General features: G+C 38.2%; 1 protein-coding gene across 2 annotated transcripts in view; it reads right to left on the bottom strand.

Moving 5' to 3' along the window:
• The window catches only part of USP32 (ubiquitin specific peptidase 32), a 250,843-nt gene that overhangs the window by 88,482 nt on the left and 137,970 nt on the right, over positions 1–24,391 (bottom strand). For both annotated transcript variants that reach the window (XM_058705725.1, XM_058705726.1), the window contains exons 6-8: positions 3,932–4,063; positions 2,281–2,388; positions 853–968 (exon numbers count right to left, since the gene is read on the bottom strand). In XM_058705725.1, the coding sequence (XP_058561708.1) occupies positions 853–968; positions 2,281–2,388; positions 3,932–4,063 (356 nt within the window). The remainder of the gene's footprint in view (positions 1–852; positions 969–2,280; positions 2,389–3,931; positions 4,064–24,391) is intronic.

Below are 24,391 nucleotides of genomic sequence, written 5' to 3'. Positions count from 1 at the left end.
AACATTTATTAATTTTTGATACAGAGAGAGACAGAGCATGAACGGGGGAGGGTCAGAGAGAGAGGGAGACACAGAATCTGAAACAGGCTCCAGGCTCTGAGCGGTCAGCACAGAGCCCGACACAGGGCTCAAACCCACGGACCGCGAGATCATGATCTGAGCGGAAGTCGGATGCCTAACTGACCGAGCCACCCAGGCACCCCTATTTAAAAATTTTTTAATATTATTATTATTATTTTACAGTGTTATATTCATTTCAGGTATACAATACAGTGATTCAACATTTCCATACAACACCCAGGGCTCATGACCACAAGTGCCCTCCTTAATCCCCATCATCTATTTAACCCATTCCCCCACACTCCTCCCCTCTAGTAACCATCAGTCAAATATACATTTTTTTTTTAATTTGAGAGAGTGTATGCATGTGGGGGGGGGGGGGGAGGGAGAGGGAGAGAGAATGTGAAGCAGGCTCCATGCTCAGTTGGATCGCATGAACCTGGGATCATGACCTGAACAGAAATCAAGAGTCAGACACTCAACCAACTAAGCCACCTAGGTGCCCCAAGTATTTTTTTAAATTACCTTAATAAGTTCTTAGGTTTCCTTTAAAAAAAATTAAGACAATTTTCCTGTAATTTCATTCTTTACACAGTAAGTTCAGTTTATTAAATTTTCTAAGATACATTCTCTTTCCTATTTTGTACCTTCAGCTATGAATATTTTGAGTATGTAGCATGAATATAGCAACTCAAAATAATAACAAATCCTTTTCTCTCTCTTTTTAAATTCTCCACTCCACTTTCCTATTGGAAGTTTACATACAACAATATGTATACAATCAGAACTTACTGGTATATCATCAGTGCGGTTGTCCTTCCACACCTCTAAAAGTGCAACCACCATGTCTCTCAGTTCAACCCTGGAGAGAACTCCATCACGGTCAACATCAAATACCTTGAAGCAAACTAAAGAAAAAAAACTCTTATGGAGGAAAATTACTTTTCTATTCTGAAGTACAATGCCTTTTACTAGACGCTGACCTAGCAAAATTAGTTTCTCAAGCAAGTATATTTGGATTAAGTTCTCATCTGGAGCAGACTATAATATGTCATTAAAGTCCTCTAAACTTGTAGGGCTTCCTGCATTCTTCGTAAATCTCTCTCTGAATCAGTACCTGGGTTACAGTCCTATGCTTTACCCAAATTTAGAGTTAAATTCCTTGCAAACTGATTAAAAAAGGGGGGGGGGGAGTTACTATACAATAAATATTACAATATCTCACAGGTTTTGAGGAGGCAATTCAAGCCTTTATATTACTTTCTAATATTTAAAACTGATAAGTTGATTTTTATAGTGCTGAAAGTATTCCATTTACACGGAATATCAGCACTTTGCTAATTAGCTCCAAACAAATCACTATAGTTCTATAGTTACCTTCTGTTAGCCCATCAGCAAAAAAAAAAAAAAAAAAAAAAAAAAGTTAAAAACAAATTTAAGGTGATAATTCACCTCATTTGAGATGCAAAATTTTGGCCTCCTTATTTAATATTAGAACTTTAATGGGAACAAATGATCTACCATAAAGTCAGATTGTAGTAATGGCATATCATCAGGGAAGAATTCTGAATTTTTAAAATTAAGTATCTATTTCATGTTTGTGAAGCTGTATTTTAGAAAGACAGTGATGATGACCCTAGTAAATACATTAGAATTAGGTTCCAATTAAATGTAAACTGCTCCATTTTCTCATATCTGGTTAAGATTTAACAATGTAATATACTTATGCTTGTAAATTATGCTACAATAACATTTTAGCTAGGTTAAAGAGACCATTTTAGTATTTAATAAAATTATGTTTTGATCATAAATTTCATCTTGCTAATAAAATATTAATGTATACAAGTGACAGAAAATGAGTTGTACTTTAAATTATGCAAGACACAAAATTCTCTATAGACTACCAGAATATATTTTCCAAATGCTTAACACTGTCAAATATATTGTAAGTGATATAGTTCATTGATCATGAACTGCAAATTCATCAGGAAAATCAATCCCATTATTAATCAAAAAGATCCCAAACTACTCCACAGTAAAAAAGAAGAGATGAGTGAATCCTTAAACTGACCTCAGGAAAACCTCAACATGAGACTAATATTTACCAACCTGACAATGTGATAAAAATTCAAGCCTTAATACACAGATGATTTTATATAGATGAATGCTAATTCGTTCTGTGTAGTTTGCACATTTTGTGACAAAGTTTAACACACTTACATTTTTGTCTTTCAGCCAGGGGTCCCCTACAACAGGCTGATAACCCACAAGATATCTCCTTAAAATCTATGTGATTGTCACGATTTTCATCAAAAGCATTAAACAAACCTGTAAAATAGGAAAAGATACCATAAATCACAGCCAACAAGTCTCCTAATATTAATAATATCATGTTTATGAAAAGAGGCATGACTCCCACAAACTGGTCAAATTAAAAAAAAAAAATTGTTTATCAGTAGCTCCTACTGCCTCAGGAAGTATTTTTCTCCTGGCATAATTAAAATTAAAACTAAAGACCATATCAGAAAACACATTCCTATCATCCTGTGTTTGGTTATATTTGCCTGTTTGTCTCTATCTTCTATCACTTGTAACAGCTAAAAATGATGATGGCATGTAAAAAATTAAAATAAATTGAAAAAAATTAAGAACTGAAAAAATAATCAGAAATTACTATTATTCTTACTTAGATTGAGAAGAAAAAGGAAAAAAGGAGAAAAGCTGAACTGTATACTTAAAGATAATATATGAGCTCCCATAAACCTCTTTCATTAAGCAAAGAAAAACATGTTACAAACAAAAGAAATTCTGTACTGCAGTCTTCTTTGTAGTTTATGTTTTATAAATAAATACTTAAAATCAAAAACAAAAGAAAATTTGTAATCTTGTGGTTTTCAAACTTTTTAACTCAGGACTCTGAGATCAAGACCTGAGCTGAGAATAAGAGTTGGATGCTTAACTCACTGAGCCAACCAGGCAACTCTGGTTTTCAAACTTTGTGTAAAACATAGAAATGGAATAATTTTGTTCTCAAATAAAATGATTTTTCAACCTGCAATTCTAAAAAGGTGAAAACACAATTGTACTGTTGAAGTAAGGTGGAAAAGCCCAGATCCCCATCTGTCCTGGCTCCCCCAATAAGTACTTCTAAAGTACCCCAGGAATCTGAAGAATACAGACTATATTTCAAGAATTCTGTGCCCTTAGTTTAAAGAGTAGAAAACTAAAGCTCAGATGGGGTTAAGTGATTTGCCAAAAGTAAGAAAAGTTAAGAAGAACACAACCCAAATATTCAGATCCCAAATATGATTTTTATGATATTATCCACAATTATTCTTTGTATTCCTAATTAAAAAAAAAGTTATAGCAATGAAAAGTTTAGAGCTAGCAAGAACCTCAGAGATATTCCAGGCTAGTAATTTTTAAATCTTTTTTGGTAGGGGGAAGGATATAGCAGTGGAACCTTCTTATGTAGAAGAAAAATAGTAGAGGCACTTGAGGTGAGAAAGAGGTGGACTTATGGGTGGAAACCTGGAGCTTTACCCACACAGTGGCCACCACCCTATTCCATGCACCATAGGCTAAGACACTTCATTGGAATACAGTGACTAACTTAGTCCAACTCATTTTATATTTGAGGATATTCAGGTGCAGAGAGAGCTAACCTGATATGAAAGGTTACACAGGTAGAATAGGAAGCTCAAGACTACAATCTTCATTCCCCTTTTCGTTTTTTTCCCACTAAACAATGCTATTTGCAAGAAATTTGCAAACTTATAACATTATGGCATTTTAGAGTTAAGATGGATGTAATGGTTAGAAATAAGAGATGGACTCACGTGTGTTTGCCATTTGTAGAAAACAGACCTACCTTCACTTAGAGATGGACGAATGGGTGGTGAAACCAATGGGCCAAATGTCTCTAAATCAAATCGTCCAGTCCGGGATTGAGCCTTTAGCAACCAATAGCGTTTCTCCAGATCAATGATGTCTGATTCTTCCACTGAGAGTCAAATCAAATAACATTATAAAACCTCAGACTTCTCTTCTGGGCAGTTAGTTCATCCTGATCACATAACTTCCAAGGATATATTTTACTAATTTTCTGATTCAATTGTTAAAAATAATAATTACCTAAAACAAAACTCTGGAAGACAAATACGTTATATCTAAAATGGCATGAGAATTAAATCTGAATTAATATAAAAGTGGTTTTAAAAATCAGGAAAAAATGTTCACAATTTCCCATTAAGTAGGCTGCTTAAACCCAACATGTAAAATAATAAACAACTGAGACATTTCTTTTTGGCTTCCTATACCACTTTTATCTATACTCCCTTTTCATAATTTTCAACTTCTATCTTGGATTTAAAGATTTTATATACATATTCGCTCCTGGTTACACTATAAACATCCTAACAGCAGGATCCATGTCTGATTCATCCTGTCAATATGGTAACTACTTACACATTCAATACTTATTAAATAAATAAAAAAGAATATGAAAAAGATGCTATAAATGACAAAAGTCAATAAATGACAGATGAGGTAGGATAGGATTTACAATGTGATAAATAATAGGTGCATCATGAAAACATGAATGTCCTTCACCCCTCATACATCAGAAGGTAGACTAAAAAATTACAGATATGCTCCAACCACAGTTACATTTTCCATGTGCTGTTCCCCGCCACCCCCGCCTCCCCACCCCATGCAAAGAAGTAAGATTTAGAAAGCAAACAAAGTGAGTCCTTCCAGTGCCCTGGCTTTTTGCCTGCAATCACCTTCCAGACCTTGGCAAGATTGGAGGAACCTAAGCAGTGAGAGATTTCGCTGAGTTAAACAGAGAAGTTATAGTTCTGGGAGGTTAAGATAGCCGAAATTTGCAAAGCAGAATACTGGAGAGGAAAGAGTTATACAAAGAAAGAGCTCCAGAAATCTGCATAGGACTCTTGTTGAGTTTTGGCAGAATAGTAAGCTATGTATGTATATAGTGAAATTCATTTGAGGCTGGGCTAGGAGATACCTAAGTTTTGGCTAGCCAGAGTAGAGACACTTTCCTGAACACAGGGAGTAGATTAAGAAGGTCACACTTAATTAGAAGGGAAAAAACTCTAGAGTAAATGCTACTTCAGACTTAATAAAGCTTTAAAAAAATTTTTTTTTATGTTTATTTATTTTTGAGAGACAGAGAGACAAAGCACAAGCAGGGGAGGGGCAGAGAGAGGAGACACACAATCTGAAGCAGGCTCCAGGCTCTGAGCACAGAGCCCGACACTGGGCTTGAACCCGAGAACCATGAAATCGTGACCTGAGCCAAAGTCAAATAGTTAATGGACTGAGTCACCCAGGCACGCCACCCTAATAAAGCTTTTAAAAAAATCCTTGAAAATGCCAAGCTGATCCACAAATAATTTACCGGCCTATCAAAAGAAAACAAATTCCTTTTAAAGGAAGAATCCACTTAGCCATAACATTCATAATGTCTAGCATCCAAAAAAATATGACACAAGCAGGAAAAAGTGATCCAAAATCAGGAAAAAATTAGTCAATACAAAAACCTATAGAAATAACAGAGAATTTGGAATTAGCAGACAAGGCTTTAAAACATCTATTGGAAACAGCTCAAGAATTTAAGGAAAACCATGACTACGTTGAGGGGAAAAGGGGGGGAACTAAAAAAGCACCAACTGATACTTTCTACTTATTTTTTACAATTTTTTAAATGTTTTTTTAAATTTATTTTTGAGAGAGAGACAGAGCGCGAGCAGGGGAGGGGCAGAGATAGGAAGACACAGAATCTGAAGCAGGCTCTAGGCTCTGAGCTGTCAGCACAGAGCCCGAGGCAGGGCTCGAACCCACGTACCGAGAGATCATGACAGAGCTGAAGTCAGATGTCCAACCAAGCTACCCAGGCATCCCCCAACTGATAGTTTTTTTTTTTTTCAACGTTTTTTATTTATTTTTGGGACAGAGAGAGACAGAGCATGAACGGGGGAGGGGCAGAGAGAGAGGGAGACACAGAATCGGAAACAGGCTCCAGGCTCCGAGCCATCAGCCCAGAGCCTGACGCGGGGCTCGAACTCACGGACCGCGAGATCGTGACCTGGCTGAAGTCGGACGCTTAACCGACTGCACCACCCAGGCGCCCCCAACTGATAGTTTTTTAAAAATATGTTTATTTTGAGAGAGAGCACAGGAGTCTGCATGTGTGTGCATGTGCACAAGTGAGGTGGGGGCAAAGAGGGAGAGAGAATCACAAGCAGGCTCCGTGCTGGCAGCACAGAGCCCGATGTGGGGCTTGATCTCATGAAACTGTGAGATCATGACCTGAGGTGAAACCAAGAGTCCAAAGTTCAACCGACTGAGTCACCCAGGTGCCCACCAACTGTTATTTTGATGAATACAAATATTTGAAATAAAAAATTCACTAGAGAATTTCATAGCAATTTAAAAACTACAAAGGAAAGATCAATGAATATGAAGACCAAGCAACAAAAACTATCCAAATGGAAGCATAAGGAGAGAAAAAAACTGAAATATTAGAACCTTACTGAACTATAGTATCAAACAGCATAACATGCATGGGGTCCCAGAAAGGGAAGGCAGAAAATATCTGAACTAAAAACAGTTGAAAATTCCCCCAAATTTGATGAAACCTATAATTCCACAGATACCAAAGTTCAATAAATTCTGTGCAAGAAAAATTCAAAGAAAACCAAACCAAGGCAAGTCACAATCAAATTGCTAATAGAAAAAATTTAAAGCAGCAAAAAACAGAAGCAAAACCTACTACAAACAAGGGAACTATGATAAGCAATGATTTCCCTTCAGAAACAAGGGAGCCAGGGGTGCTTGCATGGCTCAGTCAGTTAAGTGTCTGACTCTTAGTTTCAGCTCAGGTCATAATCTCAACAGTTTATGGGGTTGAGCCCCATGTCAAGCTCTGTGCTGACAGCACCTGCTTGGGATTTTCTCTCCTTTTCTTTCTGACTCTCCCCCACTCAAAATAAATAAAAAGTTGAAAAGAAAAGAAAAGAAAAGAAAAGAAAAGAAAAGAAAAGAAAAGAAAAGAAAAGAAAAGAAAAGAAAAGAAAAGAAAAGAAAAGAAAAGAAAAGAAAAGAAAAGAAAAGAAAAGAAAAAAGAGAAAAGAAAGCCAGAAAACAATGGGGGAAAAATGTTGAAAGAAAAAAAAAACCTGTTATTTTCATATTCTATATCCTATGCAAATATCCTTCAAAAAAGGGGAGGGGGGATGAAGAACTTTTTGGACAGACCAAAGCTCAAAGAATTCATCAACAGCAGAACTGCATCAAAAGGAATATTAAAGGATATTCTTCAGACTGAATACCAGATAGCAATCAGTATCTATCTATCTATCTATCTATCTATCTATCTATCTATCTATCTATCTATACAAAGGAATTTGAAAACAGGAAATGCCCAGTCTTTAAACTTCCATGGGGCGGATATCACTGACCATTCCAGATTTTGGATAGGAGCTTGATGGCAGCTTTGGTTAGACTAAGTTTTTCTTCAGTTCAAATGCTTTGAAAACTGAGTTCAGATTTCTATTCAAGAGAACCCAGAAACTGCTAGCTTTTGAAACTAGGGGTCCATAAACTCCAGCCTGGAGGCTGCATGCACGTTCATATAAATAGTGTTTTATTAGAGCACAGCCACACCATTTACTAACATATATAATTTATGGCTGCTAACGTATTACAATGGCAAAGTTGAGTAATTGTGATAAACAGATATATGGCCCACAAGTCTGAAATATTTACTATCTGCCTTTTTTAAGAAAAGGTTTTGCCAATCTCTGTGTTAGACCTTGAAAGTGCATGACTGCAAGACTTCAAAACTGAGACTACACAAAATGACAGCACCTAGGGACCAAAGAGCCTTGAGACTGTGACCCTTCAAGAGTCTGAGATTTTAAAATTGTTAGGCCATAAAACTGTAAAATCAAGAGATCTCTTTTCACTTCTCAGCCTGCCCCCAATCAGCAAGATTTCCACCTGAGAGAACTGGGTGGCAAAAATTATCTTTGTATGTAGGGTTCCTTCAGATTCAAATCTGAAACAGGTTTCTCAAAAGTTTGGCTGCTTTTTCTTCATTCCAGCACAACTTGTCCTCAGGCAGGCTCACTCCCCTGCCAGCCTTACTTCCAACCTCAGCATCTGGCCTGAGATTTGAAAACACCCTATCTACCCTTGATCACCCAGGAAGGGCTTTGTCTCTCTGGAGTTTCACTTTCTTTTCTTTTCTTTTTTTTTTTTTTTTAAAGTTTATTTTCATTTATTTATTAATATTTATTTTATTTACTTATAGAGAGCAAGCAGGTGAGGGGCAGAGAGGGGACAGAATCCTAAGCAGGCTCTGTGCCACCAGCACAGAGCCCGATGTGGGGCTCAAACTCACATACCTTGAGATTGTGACCTGAGGTAAAATCAAGAGTCAGATGTTTAATCGACTGAGCCAACTGGGCACCCTCTTTTTTTTTTTTTTCTAAGATTTCTTTGTATGCAATGGCTTTATTATTTTTTTTTTTAGTTTATTTTTGAGAGAGAGAGAGAGCGAGAGAGAGAGAGAGAGAGAGAGAGAGAGAGAGACAGACAAGTATGCACACAGCAGGGGAGGGCCTGAGAGGGAGACACAGAAGCAGGCTCCAGGCTCCAAGCTGTCAGCACAGAGCCTGATGCAGGGCCCCAACCCATGAATGGTAACCTGAGTCAAAGTTGGACATTTAACTGACTGAACCACTCAGGTGCCCCCTGCATGCAATGGCTTTAAAGAAGAGTATGACTGTTTCGTCTATGTAGTGATTTCATGTTATTACAGTGTAAGTGAAAGTCTTTTATACCCTTCTACTTCCCAACCTAAAGCAGAACCCTTCAATTAGCATTTAACATGAATCTGAAAATTCTCACCAGTGCAATAAGATATAAATATGAAAGTACAATATTAGAAAAGAAGAAGCAAGGTTATTCTTTGTGTAAAGCAGAATGCATATCAAAAAACTCAGTTTTTTACAAATTATAATTGGGTTTAAAAATCTATAAGGATACAAAAACATATACAAATATCCATGCTTTTCTTATATAACAATAGCATGTAAGAAAATATAAAAGACAAAAAACACAAAAATAGCAATTCCCCACAAGAAACAAATATCTAAAAGTAAACTTTAAGATATAAATGAAACTTTTATGAAGAACACTTTGTAACTAATATTACAGATCTGAATAAATGAAGAAGCATACCATGGCCCAACAGGGCCTTGATAGAGGCATACCATGGAGTTAAACAGGGTGTAAGATCACACTGTGAGGGTGGTATAAGAGTAGAGATCTGAAGGAGGCAAGGGGACAAATCACAGAGAAAAAACTTTCTAGAGAACAAGGAAGGCCTCAAGATGAAAGCTTGCTTAGCAAGCTCAAGGAAAACAAAGAAGATCAGAGTGGCTGAAATGGAGTTAATGAAGGGGAGAATAATAAGAGAGTAGTAGGAGATAAAATCAAAGAAAAAATGGTCAGATTATGTCATTGTGAGAACTATGGGTTTGTTTTTTTTTAATGTTTATTTAATTTTAAGAGAGAGAGCGAGCAAGAGAGAGCAAGTACAAGCAGGGGAGGGGCAGAGAGAAAGGGAAGAGAGAAAAGGAAGACATAGAATCCAAAGCAGGCTCCAGGCTCTGAGCTGTCAGCACCGAGCCTGAAAGTGGGGCTTGAATTCATGAGTCATTAGTTTATGACCTGAGCCGAAGTCGGATACTCAACCTACTGAGCCACCCAGGTGTCCCCCTATAAAACTTTTTTTTTAACGTTTATTTATTTTTAGAGAGAGGGAGAGAGACACAGAGCATGAGTGGGGAAGGGGGAGAAAGAGAGAGAGGGAGACACAGAATCCAAAGGAGGCTCCAGGCCCTGAGCTTCAGCACAGAGCTAGATGCGGGGCTCAAACCTACCAACTGCAAGATTTTGACCTGAGCTGAAGTCGGACGCTTAACCAACTGAGCCACCCAGGCGCCCCACTTCACGAAATTTTATTTTACTTATTTTTTAATGTTTGTTTGTTTGTTTATTTTGAGAGAGAGGGAGAGACAGAGTGTGAGTAGGGGAGGGGCAGAGCGAGAGGGAGACACAGAATCCGAAGCAGGATCCAGGCTCTGAGCTGTCAGCACAGAGCCTGACTCGGAAGCTCTAACTCACAAACCGTGAGATCATGACCTGAGGCCAAAGTTGGACGCTCAGCCGACTGAGCCACCCAGGCACCCCTAAAAGAAATTATATTCCTTTTGCTTGACTTCCAAGGGGCTCCCTGGACTTAAAGCTAATATCTATTTTCCTTTCCTACCTCCATTCTTTTTTTTTTTTTTTTAAGTTTATTTATCCATTTTGATACAGAGAGAGGGAGCAAAGCCAAGTGGGGAAGGGGAAGAAAGAGGGAGAGAGGGAATCCCAAGTAGAATCTACACTGAAAATGTGGAGCCCAATGTGGGGCTCAAACTCATGAACCTTGAGATCATGGCCTGAGCCAAAGGTGAACACTTAAATGACTGAGTGAACCAGGAGCCCCCCCTACTCATTATACTGCCCTGATGCTATGCCTAAAACCTAAAAAAAAAAAAAGAGGTTGTTACTTAAAAGATCTAAGAGTAAAATTCTTTTGAAAGTAAAATATAAAAATAACACTGCACTAGGAACATAGAATTTTGTGTAATTATACATCAACAGATGGAAGAAATGAGATATTCAGAAAGCCAGTATTGTAATTTACTCTGAAGCAGAAGAAAACTCATGGAAATGACCACACCTGCCATAGGCAAAAACAAAAAAGGCCTTGACAATATGTACCTGGGGTTAAGTACACTGGTTCTAACTTGTCCCCATTTTACAAAGAAGAATGCTCTCTTGGGAAGTTCTTAACTTTGCTATCTCCAGAATAGTCCTCTTAATGATCCATAAAATCTATGAACAGGAATTCTAAGAGTGACAATGAAGTTACCCTACACTTTGGCATTTAAAAAGAACTAATTACTTATTAATTATTAAAAGTAACTATACACTGAGGAACAAGATTACTTGTTTTTGTCAAATTACACAAAATCATTGTTCATAGTTTTAAATAATGGGCTAAGTTCATTTTTAAAATTTTACAGAAAAATCATCAAGGAAGATTATGATACAAAAAAGATAAAATTTTCATACAAGAGTACACACTGTCATAGATTCTCTTTTGTAACTAAATATCAAATATACTACATTCATTGACACTGTAACCTCCTGATGAATCCACCTTTGCAAAGGTCCAATAATTTTGAAACTAAAACTAAATTTTAAAAATATGCAAAACTTCTACATAAGTACATAGTTTTCATTTTTTTTTAAAACAGAGGTATCTATCAAATACCTATATAACTGAATTTACTAAAAAGGAATATTTAGGGGTTCCCAAGTGGCTCAGTCAGTTGAGCGTTCGACTTTGGCTCAGGTCATGATCTCATGGTTCATAGTTTCGAGTCCAGAGTCGGGCTCTGTGCTGACAGCTCAGGGCCTGAAGCCTGCTTCAGATTCTGTGTCTCCCTCTCTCTCTGTCCACCCCCCACCCCCACTTGTACTCTCTCTCTCAAAAATAAATAAACATTAAAAAAAGTTAGTAAGGAGAGTAATCACAGGAGTCTGATATATAAACTGAGATAGCACTACTGTTTCCTTTTCCAAAATAAGATACCTGGTCACTTCATTTACAATGTATGAAAGAAAAAGAAACCTTTTTGTTCCTGCAGAGAAACTGCTTTCTCAAATTCTAAACTTTCTTCTAAGTAGTAGATCTACATATAAAAAATCTGACCCTGAAACAAAACAAGGAAGACAGTAGCCTTGACAGAAACTATGTTCTCATTTGAATACTTCTAGGTACTGACCATATGCTCAACAAGTACTTCTGATTAATTAGTGTTTATACAATACACTAAATTAGAAACACACACAAATCACACTGACTTGACTCTCAAAATTTTTACCTTTGATAACTGTTTATAAATCTCCTTAAAAAGCACAATTTCTTTGCTAAAGGAGAAATGCGGAGGGGTGCCTGGGTGGCTCAGTTAAGCATCAGACTTCAGCTCAGGTTATGATCTCATGGTTCATGGGTTGGAGCCCCGCATCAGGCTCTGTGCTGACAGCTCAGAGCTAGGAGCCTACGTCGGATCCTGTGTCTCCCTCTGTGTCTGCCCCACCCCTGCTCACTCTATGTCTCTCAAAAATGAATAAAGGCTAAAAAAAAAAAAAAAAAAAAAAAAAACTTAGAAAAAAAAAATGTGGAAAGATGTGTTAAATAGATTTAAAAGAAAAAAAAAGATCAGATCGTCATGGTCACCAATTAAAACCATGCTTTACAGTTCCCTCTTACGCTTATGTGATCTGTTCATATTTTGGTTATAGACTGCATGCAATTCATCATCAAATATTTGCCAAAAGCAGGCTAAAATAAATTATATATATTACTACATGAACTGGCAACTGAAGTGCTGGGAAGAGGGAAGGGAACTAACTTTATTTTCACTTAAAGAAGTTAGAGGTAATGACTGCAATAATAATTACTCTACTTGCAACTCATAGATCAATATCAGAACTTATATTTTACTAGCTAAATACGAATGAATCTATCACCCATCTAAAAGTATAATTTTTTTCTGGTTCACAACAGCAGCACACCATACTCCCAACATTCTAAATAATTCCTAGCCTACACTTGGGCCATCCTAATCAAGTCCCATCTTACCAGAGGTTCCAGCTGCAGAAATAGCTCTTTAATGCCAGAAATGGGTTCTCATTAAAAACAAACAAACAAAAAACTGGCAAAACATCCAAGCGTTTTCAAACAGTAACACATTTCTTGAACACTGTTGAGGAAGCAACCTGTTCACAAATGCAACGACCTTCTGAGATCTACTTAAAATGGCTGTAATCCTTACATCTTGTACAACCGATAAGAGGATAATGAAAAAGGGACATGGAGATTTACTAGGGGTTTATGGTCAAAGAATCATTGACATACTTTTTCTCTTATTGAAAGAAGGTGCCAACAATGCCAGCTAAAATGTTGCAAGGGAATATAATAACACACATATTTTTAATTGAGATAATAAATGCTAAAATAGAAACAATATAAATTTAAATTAGACATCAAAAGAATAATCAAAATGCATTCAAAATTAGCCCAAAATACTACATTAATTACCTCAAATCCACTACTAAAAAATCTGAGTTATTCATCAGGCTTATTCATTCTTATGATACATTTTTTTTTTTAATTTTTTTCAACTTTTTTTTTTTTTTTTTTTAATTTATTTTTGGGACAGAGAGAGACAGAGCATGAACGGGGGAGGGGCAGAGAGAGAGGGAGACACAGAATCGGAAACAGGCTCCAGGCTCCGAGCCATCAGCCCAGAGCCTGACGCGGGGCTCGAACTCACGGACCGTGAGATCGTGACCTGGCTGAAGTCGGACGCTTAACCGACTGCGCCACCCAGGCGCCCCTCTTATGATACATTTTAAGGAAATTCCAAAAGTTCTTTCTTAGTTTATTTAGAGACACATTTACACGAAAGAATAGGCACAAATATTTTCTTCCAAAAATATGGCTAAATTATATGAAAATATCAATATTAAAGAAAATAACTCTCAATTCATTTTTATCTTATTTGTTAGTTTTTGAGAGAGAGAGAGTGTGTGCACACACAAGCAGGGGAGGGGCAGAAGGATAGAGATAGAGAGAGAATCCCAAGAAGTCTTCGCATCCAGCTTGGAGCTCAATCCTACCACCAGCTATGAGATCATGACCTGCGCTGAAATCATTGAGTCAGATGCTCAACCGACTGAGACACCCAGACACCCCTCAATTCATTTTTAAAACATAGTTCTTAAATCATAGTTCTTCTACTGCCCATTTCATTTCTAAGTATCCCAAGTGGGGAAAAAAAGGAAATTGGAAAAGTGAATCTGCAAGATTGTCTGAAGTGAGTCTGAAGAAAATGGTGCACCACAACCACAACTCCTTCTATCTCAATTAACAAGTTACTCATAAAAGATTGAAGAATAAAATGACTGTGTGTCCATAAACTGCCTTCATCTCAATTTTGGCACCTAGTAGCCATCTGATCTTGAGAAAGTTTCTTTAACTTCTCATAGTCTTAGTTTCCTTAGTTTTAGAATATGAATAAAATGAACCTCAGAGAGGGCACAAGGATTAAATGAGAGGATATACAGAGTGCACATAGTGCCTTCTTTAGTAAGTGCTCAATCTACACTAATTAGAACTCTCATAAAGAGAAATTAAGAGAACAGTCCTGTTTACAATTGCATCAAAGAGAATGAAATACCTAGGAATAAATTTAGTCAAGTAGATAGAAGATCCGTACTCTAAAAACTGTTAAGACCTTCTTTAGTATTATGTTTAGATTCCTTTCTCTTTATTTTTTGTGGGTATCTATTAGTTTTTGGTTTGTGGCTAACGTGAGGTTCATATATAATACCCTATATATACAGCAGTCTATTTTAAGTCTGTGGTCACTTAAGCTCAAACACATTCTAAAAACACTACATTTTTACCATCTACTTCATATGTTTTTAACACTATATTTTACTTTTTATTCTGTGTATCCCTTAATTATTACAGAAATAGTAGACTTTACTACTTTGTCTTTTAACCTTCATACTAGCATTACAAGTGGTTGATCCCCTACCTTTACTGTATGTTTGCTTTTACAAACAGATTTTTCTGTTTCATAATTTTCTTACTTCTAGCCATGGCCTTTTCTTTTTCACTGAGAGAAGTCCCTTTACTATTTCTTTTTTTTTTTTTTTTTAATTTTTTTTTTCAACGTTTTTTATTTATTTTTGGGACAGAGAGAGACAAAGCATGAACGGGGGAGGGGCAGAGAGAGAGGGAGACACAGAATCGGAAACAGGCTCCAGGCTCCGAGCCATCAGCCCAGAGCCTGACGCGGGGCTCAAACTCACAGACCGCGAGATCGTGACCTGGCTGAAGTCGGACGCTTAACCGACTGCGCCACCCAGGCGCCCCTCCTTTACTATTTCTTACAAGGCCAGTTTAATGGTGCTAAACTCCTTTAACTTTTGTTTGTCTGGGAAACTATCTCTCCTTCAATTCTGAGCGATAACCTTGCAGATAGAGTATTCTTAGTTGTAGGGTTTTTTCCTTACAGCACTTTGAATATAACATGCCACTCCCTCTTGGCCTGCAAAGTTTCTGCTGAAAGATCAGCTCATGGTCTGATGGGGGTTCTCTTGTATTTGCTCTTACCCCTTTGAAGTTTCTCTTTTATCTTTAATTTGTAACATTTTATTTACTTTTTTTTTTTTTTTTTTTTTTTTTTTTTTAAATTTATTTTTGGGACAGAGAGAGACAGAGCATGAACGGGGGAGGGGCAGAGAGAGAGGGAGACACAGAATCGGAAACAGGCTCCAGGCTCCGAGCCATCAGCCCAGAGCCTGATGCGGGGCTCGAACTCACGGACCGCGAGATCGTGACCTGGCTGAAGTCGGACGCTTAACCGACTGCGCCACCCAGGCGCCCCTAATTTGTAACATTTTAATTACTATGTTTCTTCATGTGGATCTCTTTGGGTTCACCTTGTTTGGAAAAACTCTATGATCCCTGAACCTGGGTGTCTTCCTGGGTTTCCTTCCCCAGATTAGGGAAATTTTCAGCTATTATTTCTTCACATATGTTATCTACCCCACTTTCTCCGTATTCTTCTTTAGAGATCCCCATAATGCACATGTTAATATGCCTGACATCCCAGAGGTCCCTTAAACTATCCTCATTTTTAGTAATTCTTTTTTCTTTTTGCTGTTCAGCTTGAGTGCTTTCTACCACTCTGTCTTCTAGACTGCTGATCCATTCTTCTGCATCATTAATCTGTTGATTCCCTCTAGTCTATTTTTCATTTCAGTTACTGTATTCTTTACTTCTGATTGGTTCTTTTTTAAAATATTTTCTATCTCTGTTGATGTTTTCACTGTTTATTCATTCTTCTCCTGAGCATCTTTCGATGAGCATCTTTAGTTTTTTTGTGTGTGTTTATTTATTTTTGAGAGAGAGAGAGAGAGAAAGGAAGGGGCAGAGAGAGAGGAAAACACAGAATCTGAAGCAGGGTCCAGGCTCTGAGTTGTCAACACAGAGCCCGACGCAGGGCTTCAACTCACGATCCTTGAGATCATGACCTGAGCCAAAGTCAGACAACTGAGCCACCCAGATGCCCCTAGGTGAGCATCTTGAGGACCATAACCTTCAAGTTTTTTATCAGGTAGATTGCCAGCTTATCTCTGTTTCATTTAGTTCTTTTTCTGAGGTTTTATCTTGTTTTTTCATTTGGAACATATTCCTGTGTCTCCTCATCCTGCCTGTTTGTTTCCATGTATTAGGTAGATCAACCACATCTCCCAGTCTTCTTTTTTGTTTTTTTTTTAAGTTTATTTATTTTGAGAAAGAGAGAGAAAGAATGCGAGTGGGGGAGGGGCAGAGAGAGAATCCCAAGCAGGCTCCACACTGTCAACGAGAAGCCCAACGCGGGGCTCAAACTCATAAACTGTGAGATCAGGACCTGAGCCGAAATTGAGTCAGATGCGTAACCGACTGAACCACCCAGGTGCCCCACACATCTCCCAGTCTTGAAAGAATGGCTTTATGTAGAACATGTCCTGTGGGGCCCAGAAGCACAGTCCCCCTAGCCACCAAAACCAGGAGCTCCAAGGGTATCCCCTGGGTGGGCTGTGTGTGCATTTCTATTACGCGGGGCTGTGACTGCTGGAAGTGCATTGATAAGTGGAGCTGTCCCTAGCATGACCGGCTTAGATGCCCTGATGCAGTTACTACAGGCACATTGGTAAGGTTTGGCTGTCCTGCTGAGGCTGGAGCCAGTTTGGGAGGCTGCTGGTCCAGGCCAAAGCCACCCACTGGATGCAGCATGGTGGGAGCTGCTTTGGGGTCCCTGGTTCTGGTGGAGGCCACCCAATGGGTGCTGTGGAGTGGAAGCCATTTGGAGGAGTACTAGACCCAGCTGAGGTCACCTACCAGACAGATACGGTGGAGCAGAAGCCGCTTTGAAGAGTCACCTGTTTGGGAGAGGAGAGTTAGGGATGGAAGGATATTGAGGCAGGGTGAGTGGTGCTAGCAAGGCAGATGTAAAGTATCAGAAATGGCACCTACCAGCACTAGGCCAACTAAGTAAGAGTAAGAAAAATGGCAACCGCCTGTGTTTCTGTTCCAGGAGAAAGTTCCTTCAAATCCCTGCCCCTTCAGCACATGCACTAAAACTAACGAATAAATCTCCTTTACATATGACCCTGGGGACTTCAAACCCCTGCCTCTGTGCTCTTGGAGTGGATGGATTTGTGCACAGTCTACTTTTAAGAGCAGAGTCTCAGGTTTCCTAGACCTCAATGGGTTTCCTATAGCTCAACAGCTTTCCTGGAGTTAGGCTCTGCTGTTTCAAATCCAGGCTTTGTGGGAGCTCATCTTCCCAGTGCAGGTCCCCAGGCTGGGAATGTCCAATGTTATGCTTGAAACCCCTTGCTCTTCAGGGAGGACTTCTGTGTTTGTGACATCCCTTCTGTTTAAGGGTCACCACACTGGGGGTATTAGTCCTAACTACACATCTCTGCTCCCCTCCTACCTATCTCCATGTGGCTTTTTCTTTATACCTTTAGTTGTGGAATAGCTGTTCTGCTAGTCTTCAGGTTGTTCTGAGAAAGAGTAGTTCTATATGTAGTTGTAGTTTTAGTGTATCTATGAGAGGAGGTAAGCTCAGAATCTTTCCACTCCACTCTCTTGATCCTCTTCAGGTCTAATCTTAGGTATTTAAATAGCAAATTATGAGAGAAAAACACAACAGCTCTGATAAAAATTTGATTAAGATCTACTCAAATATTAAAAACTTGAACTCTGGGCTAATGTTATAATTCAATTTCTTTTTTTCTTTAAAAAATTTTTTTTTAATGTTTATTTATTTTTGAGAGAGAGAGAGAGAGAGAGAGACAGAGCATAAGCAGGGGAGGGGCAGAGAGAAAGAGGGAGACACAGAATCCGAAGCAGGCTCCAGGCTCTGAGCTGTCAGCCCAGAAACCGATGCAGAGCTTGAACCCACAAAATGCGAGATCATGACCTGAGCTAGTCAGCCACTTAACCCACTGAGCCAACCAGGTGCCCCATAATTCAATTTCTTAAGCTTAAAAAAGGTACGGAGGCACCTGGGTGTCTCAATGGGTTAAGTGTCCAACTCTTAATTTCAACTCAGGTCATGGATCTCTTGGTTCCTGGGATGAACCCTGTGTTAGGCTCTGTGCCGTGAGCAGCTTTCCTGGAGTTAATCTCCAGCTTGGGATTCTCTCTCTCCATCTCTCTCTGCCCCTCCCTACTCACACATGCACACACACTCACTCTCAAATAAATAAAATTAAAAAAAAATAATAATAAGGTAACAATAATCTGGAATTTGCAGTTCTGAAAAATGTACCTGCCATGACAAAATCTAAAATCTTACTCTAACTCTGTATTGAATACAAATAGATTCCCTAGTTTCACTTGTGATTTAAATAAAAGAGAACATCTGATTAAATATGGCAGTGTGTTCAACCTACTACAACTTTAAATTTTACTTTATAATTGTATGTGAAAAATAAAAGGCATGTGCATTCTAATATAAATGTTACTTACAAGTGAAAAATTGTAATTCCTTTTTGTTTCCTAGATATCTTGGCTCATTACACAAATTTAAATGTAGTCACTGATGCTTTAAAATAAATATTTTCTGTCTACTTATAAATCAGTTAATAACATTATTTTTTTATCCTAAGTTTCCACATTCAGGACACATTTGAAAAGTTTAATGTACCAAATATCCTTTGAATGGAAGAGACTGCAAAGAATTTAGTGGTGAATTGCTTAGCCAGAAACTGAGAATGTATAGGTAATATGATAAATCATAGCCATCAGAATGCAAACCTACCATGTCAGAATTTCTAAATGAAATTTAGCAGTAATTCTGACTTTATGATAATGCTTTCATATAAGCCCCATGAAGAAAGTAGCTATTTGCTGAAGCCCATTGCAACTGAGACGTGGACAAGTTGATTTGTGTACAGATCTACAACCCTCTGTTATGAAACTGCTTGCTTCCAAAACAATAACTCTCTAGGGATAATGGGTAAAGCTCACTGATATTTGCAAGCCAAGTGTCCAATGATAAAAGAGGTTACATATTCATTGTAAAGCACCCATTCCACAACAGGCACCAAGCTGAGTCCTTTAAAAACGGTATTATCTCATGTAATCCTAAAGGGTAGACCAATATGCCACCCCAAATATCCTACTTGGCATAAAAATTATATTGAGTTGAAGGCAATTGAGAAGAAGCAGATAAAAGAAAAGCTCTCTGCAAACTCCCCCTACCTTTTGCCTAATTTGTAAAGGTGTCTTCCCGCTCCTCTACCAAAAAGACAGAAGTAATCACCAGAGACTACTCTAGACCCTTATCAACCTGGAGACTGTACCTGATAAATGAATCTATATAACAAACCTTACTAGCCAGCCCTACCATTAGTTTCTCCACACATTTGCCTTCCCATAATTTGCCACCTCTAGAAACTCAGTCCTTTTGTCTTGTCCCCTCTCTACAAAACTATTGTTCTTTGCTAAGATGCTATATAAACTCCAGGTCTAACCACCATGCATAAGCAATGTTAATAAACTTGTTTCTCGCTTGGTATCTGCCTCCTGTGAGTCTAATTTAAAGGGCTCTATCGGGGCACCTGAGCGACCCACTTGGGCTCAGGTCATGATCTCATGGTTTGTAGTTCAAGCCTCACGTTGGGCTCTGTGCTGACAGCTCAGAGCCTGGAGTCTGCTTCGGATTCTGTCTCCCTCTCTCTCTGCCCCTCCCCCACTCATGCTCGGTCTCTCTCTGTCTCAGGAATAAATAAACATTAAAACAAACAAACAAACAAACAAATAAAGAGCTCTATCAATGAACTCAAGATGGGTAGAGGAAGAAAGACTTCCTCCCTACATGCCTTACAACACTCCTGTGAGGTAAACTGTATCATTACCTCTGTTTTCCAGAGGAGGAAAAAGAAGTTGAGAGATTAAACAAATTTCCCACTGTTACATGAGTAATAAGCAGCAGGCCCAGTGTCTGACTCAAAGTCTGAAGAACTCCGAAACATCCTATCTGTATTCCTCAAAATATAGTTCAGAATTACCTTAGATGTCTATTGCCCACTGAATAAAATCATGATTATAGAACCAATAACCAACATGTTTAACACCCTCTCCAAATAATTCTAATGCTCAATGAAGGCTGGTAACTACCAATATACCATGGTAGCTTTATATGTTTTTTTTTTTTTTTTTTAAATTTTTTTTTAACGTTTATTTATTTTTGAGACAGAGAGAGACACAGCATGAGCAGGGAAGGGGCAGAGAGAGAGGGAGACACAGAATGTGAAGCAGGCTCCAGGCTCTGAGCTGTCAGCACAGAGCCCGACGCGGGGCTCGAACTCACGAACTGTGAGATTGTGACCTGAGCTGAAGTCGGACGCCCAACGGACTGAGCCACCCAGGCGCCCCTATATGTTTTTATTAATATTTATTTATTTTGAAAGAAAGAGAGAGAAAGAGAGAGCACAAGCAGGGGAGCAGCAGAGAGGCGGGGAGAGAGACTCTAAAGCGGTTTCTACGCTGTGAGCACAGAGCCCAATGTGGGGTTTATTCCCATGAACCTCAAGATCATGACCTGAGCCAAAATCAAGAGTTGGACACCCAACTGACTGAGCCACCCAGGCGCCCCCATAGTAGGCTTATATTTTATTAATTTTTTATTTTGGGATATTACTCTTACAAGAAACAAGGATACAACAAAATTCAACTAAGGTGCTAGCAATTTAAAATGTTATAAATAACTGAGAAAATTTAAAGCATAGCATTTCTTCAGACTTTTACCATACACTACTGACTTATTTCCATGGCCACCAGGGAAATCCATGGGTGTACTATAGGAGTAGATAAAATAGTTTAGTGCTCTATACTCCTAAAACAACATATAACTCCTGCTTACTCCTGGGGAAATCAAACGTTTAAATGAGTACTTAGAATGTAGACTTTTAGTAGCTAAAAATTTTTCAATACTTTACAGTCCAAAAACTTGCATTTAGACCACTGTACTAAGAAGAACTCAAATATGAACTGGATAAGAGCCTTGTCCCTATGGGACTTGTAACTTCTGAGGGGAATCAAAGCCACTTCCAAATGACCCTAAGAGAAGGTAAAAAGCATCTTAATTGCTTTAATAGAAATGTAAGATGTGCAGGAATGCAAACAGTAAACTTAATTCAAACTGAAGAAAAATGGAGAAGGCATGACAAAAGAGCATATGGATTTGGCTTTGAGGATGAAGAAGTATTTCAATTCTTAAGAGCTGAAAGATGAAATGCAATCTAAATAAAGGAATATTAGAAGTGATATACGGGGGCGCCTGGGTGGCTCAGTCAGTTAAGCGTCCGACTTCGGCTCAGGTCACGATCTCGCGGTCCGTGAGTTCAAGCCCCGCGTCGGGCTCTGTGCTGACTGCTCAGAGCCTGGAGCCTGTTTCAGATTCTGTGTCTCCCTCTCTCTCTGACCCTCCCCCGTTCATGCTCTCTCTCTGTCTCAAAAATAAATAAATGTTAAAAAAAAAAAAATTTAAAAAAAAGAAAAAAAAGAAGTGATATACAGAGTAACTATAAAAGCCCATGGGGTATAGTCATGGAATATTGACCAGTGCTCTGTAGTTGAAGCAGAGAACACATATAAAGAGAAATGAATATGGAAAATTAAGAACAGGAAACTATGCGACCTTAGAGCCATGCTAAGGAGTTTAAACTTTGTTCTATAGAAAATGAAGATTCCTTAAAGGCTTCTGAAAAGAAAAAGTATTTTTTTAATGTAAACTAAGCAACAACAACAACAACAAATTTGCCCTTCATTCTCTCCTATCATTAACATATACTCAGATAAATAAGGACAAACATTGCAATGATGGCAGCAAAAAAGAAACTCTTAAGAAATAAGGCTGAATTAAGATTGATGGGGTCTAATGTGAAGTTTGACAAGGAAAAGTCAAAGTTAATCTCAAACTGGATGACTGGAATTACAAATACTATTAACCATGATAGAAAAGACAGGAGGAAGAACATGTTTGCTTTTTGAACCTTTAAGATGGGTTGAAAACAAGGAAACATGCATTTGATTTTACATATGAGATTAAGATGTTAGAATATATAGAGTGAATACTCGACAGTCAAAAAGAATGAAATCTTGCCATTTGCAACTACGTGGATAGAACTAGAGGGTATTACACTAAGCAAAATTAGTCAGAGAAAGGCAAATATCATATGACTTCATTCATATGAGGACTTTAAGATACAAAACAGATGAACATAAGGGAAGGGAAGCAAAAATATAAAAACAGGAGGGGGACAAAAACATTAGAGACAAATATGGAGAACAAACAGAGGGTTAACTGGAGGGTTTGTGGGAGGGAGGATGGGCTAAATGTGTAAGGGGCATTAAGGAATCTACTCCTGAAATCATTGTTGCATAGATGCTAACTTGGATGTAAATTTTTTTAAAAATTTAAATTAAAAAAAATAATAAATAAAATATAGAAAAAAGAAAAAAAGAATATATATATATATAGATATAGATATAGATGATATAGATATATAGTGGAAAAAAGGAACAATAGGCCCCAAATGGAGTCACTTGTGTGGAGCCCCATGTCAACATACCAAGACTTAATATCTCATCTAACTGCAGTTTCAGCCTTTCCCAGAAATGTGACCTTTAACCTCTCAATCTGGAATTCCTGATAAGCACTAGAATAAGGTAATCTGCCTGAAAGACCCCAGGCATTCCCCCAAAGGAAGATGACCTTGCCTGAAAACAATCTACTGTTTGTTAGAAACTCCTCCCCACCCCCCACTTCACTCTCACTCCTGCTCCCTCCTATCTATAACTCTTCCATTTTGTGGAGCTCCTCAGACCTCCTTTCTATTTACTAGATGGGATACTGCTCAGTTCATGATTTGAATAAAGCCAATTTGATCTTGAAATTTATTCAGTGGAATTTTGTTTTTCAGTAATACTCAGGAGGTATTTATTAAAATGAATATACAGTTTGGGGTGCCTAGGTGGCTCAGTAGGTTTAAATGGCTGGCTCTTGGCTTCAGCTCAGGTCATGATCTCACAGTTCACTGGTTCGAGCACTGCATCAGGCTCCACAGTGACAGTGCGAAGCCTGCCTGGGATTCTTTCTCTCTCTCCTCTCTACCTCTTCCCCAATTGTATGCACAGCCATGTTCATACAGGTGCACATGCTCTCTCTCTCAATATAAATAAATAAACTTAAAAAAAAATGACTATACAGTTTGAGATACCTCAAGACCAGAAAACTCCATCAAGGTATCACCCACAAAGATATGAAGTATAGGTGAAGCAATGGAAATGGCTGTAATGAAACAAAGCACACACATCATTTAAGAATAAAACAGAGCTAAAGTCCAACCCATGAGAAACCCTTTCTACATTTAAAAGATAGAGAAAAGGGGCGCCTGGGTGGCTCGGTCGGTTAAGCGTCCGACTTCGGCTCAGGTCACGATCTCACGGTTCATGGGTTCGAGCCCCGCGTCAGGCTCTGTGCTGACAGCTCAGAGCCTGGAGCCTGTTTCAGATTCTGTGTCTCCTTCTCTCTGTGACCCTCCCCCGTTCATGCTCTGTCTCTCTCTGTCTCAAAAATAAATAAACATTAAAAAAAAAAAAAAAAAAGATAGAGGAAAAAATAAAGGAGAACAGTAAAGAAAACTCAAATAATTAAAAACTAGGAAACTACAATGGTTCCAAAGCCAAAGAACGGAATTTCATGAAAACTGAATGGTCAATAGTGCTAACAATGCTGCAGAGAGACAGGGGTAGATAGAATGACCCTAAGAAGAAATCATTTGGTTTAGAAATTAGAAGGTCATTATTACAGGTGAAACAACACATCTACATTAATATTTGCTGTAAATTCAAGGTAAAATTTTTTTAATAAGGCAAAGGCACTGTAACTTTCAAATACTATTAAAACTTCAAAAATCTTCCCAAGTGATAAAAAGCTAAAAATAGAGAAGATCATCTTTAAATAAAAATGGAACCATATAATGGGATAACATTTTTAACATTTTGATAATTATTTTTACTGATTGAATTTAAGTAAGTCAGTCT

This window comes from Neofelis nebulosa, chromosome 16, assembly GCF_028018385.1.
Source record: "Neofelis nebulosa isolate mNeoNeb1 chromosome 16, mNeoNeb1.pri, whole genome shotgun sequence".
Taxonomy (NCBI): Eukaryota; Metazoa; Chordata; class Mammalia; order Carnivora; family Felidae; genus Neofelis; species Neofelis nebulosa.
This window is presented reverse-complemented; position numbering and strand designations above follow the sequence as displayed.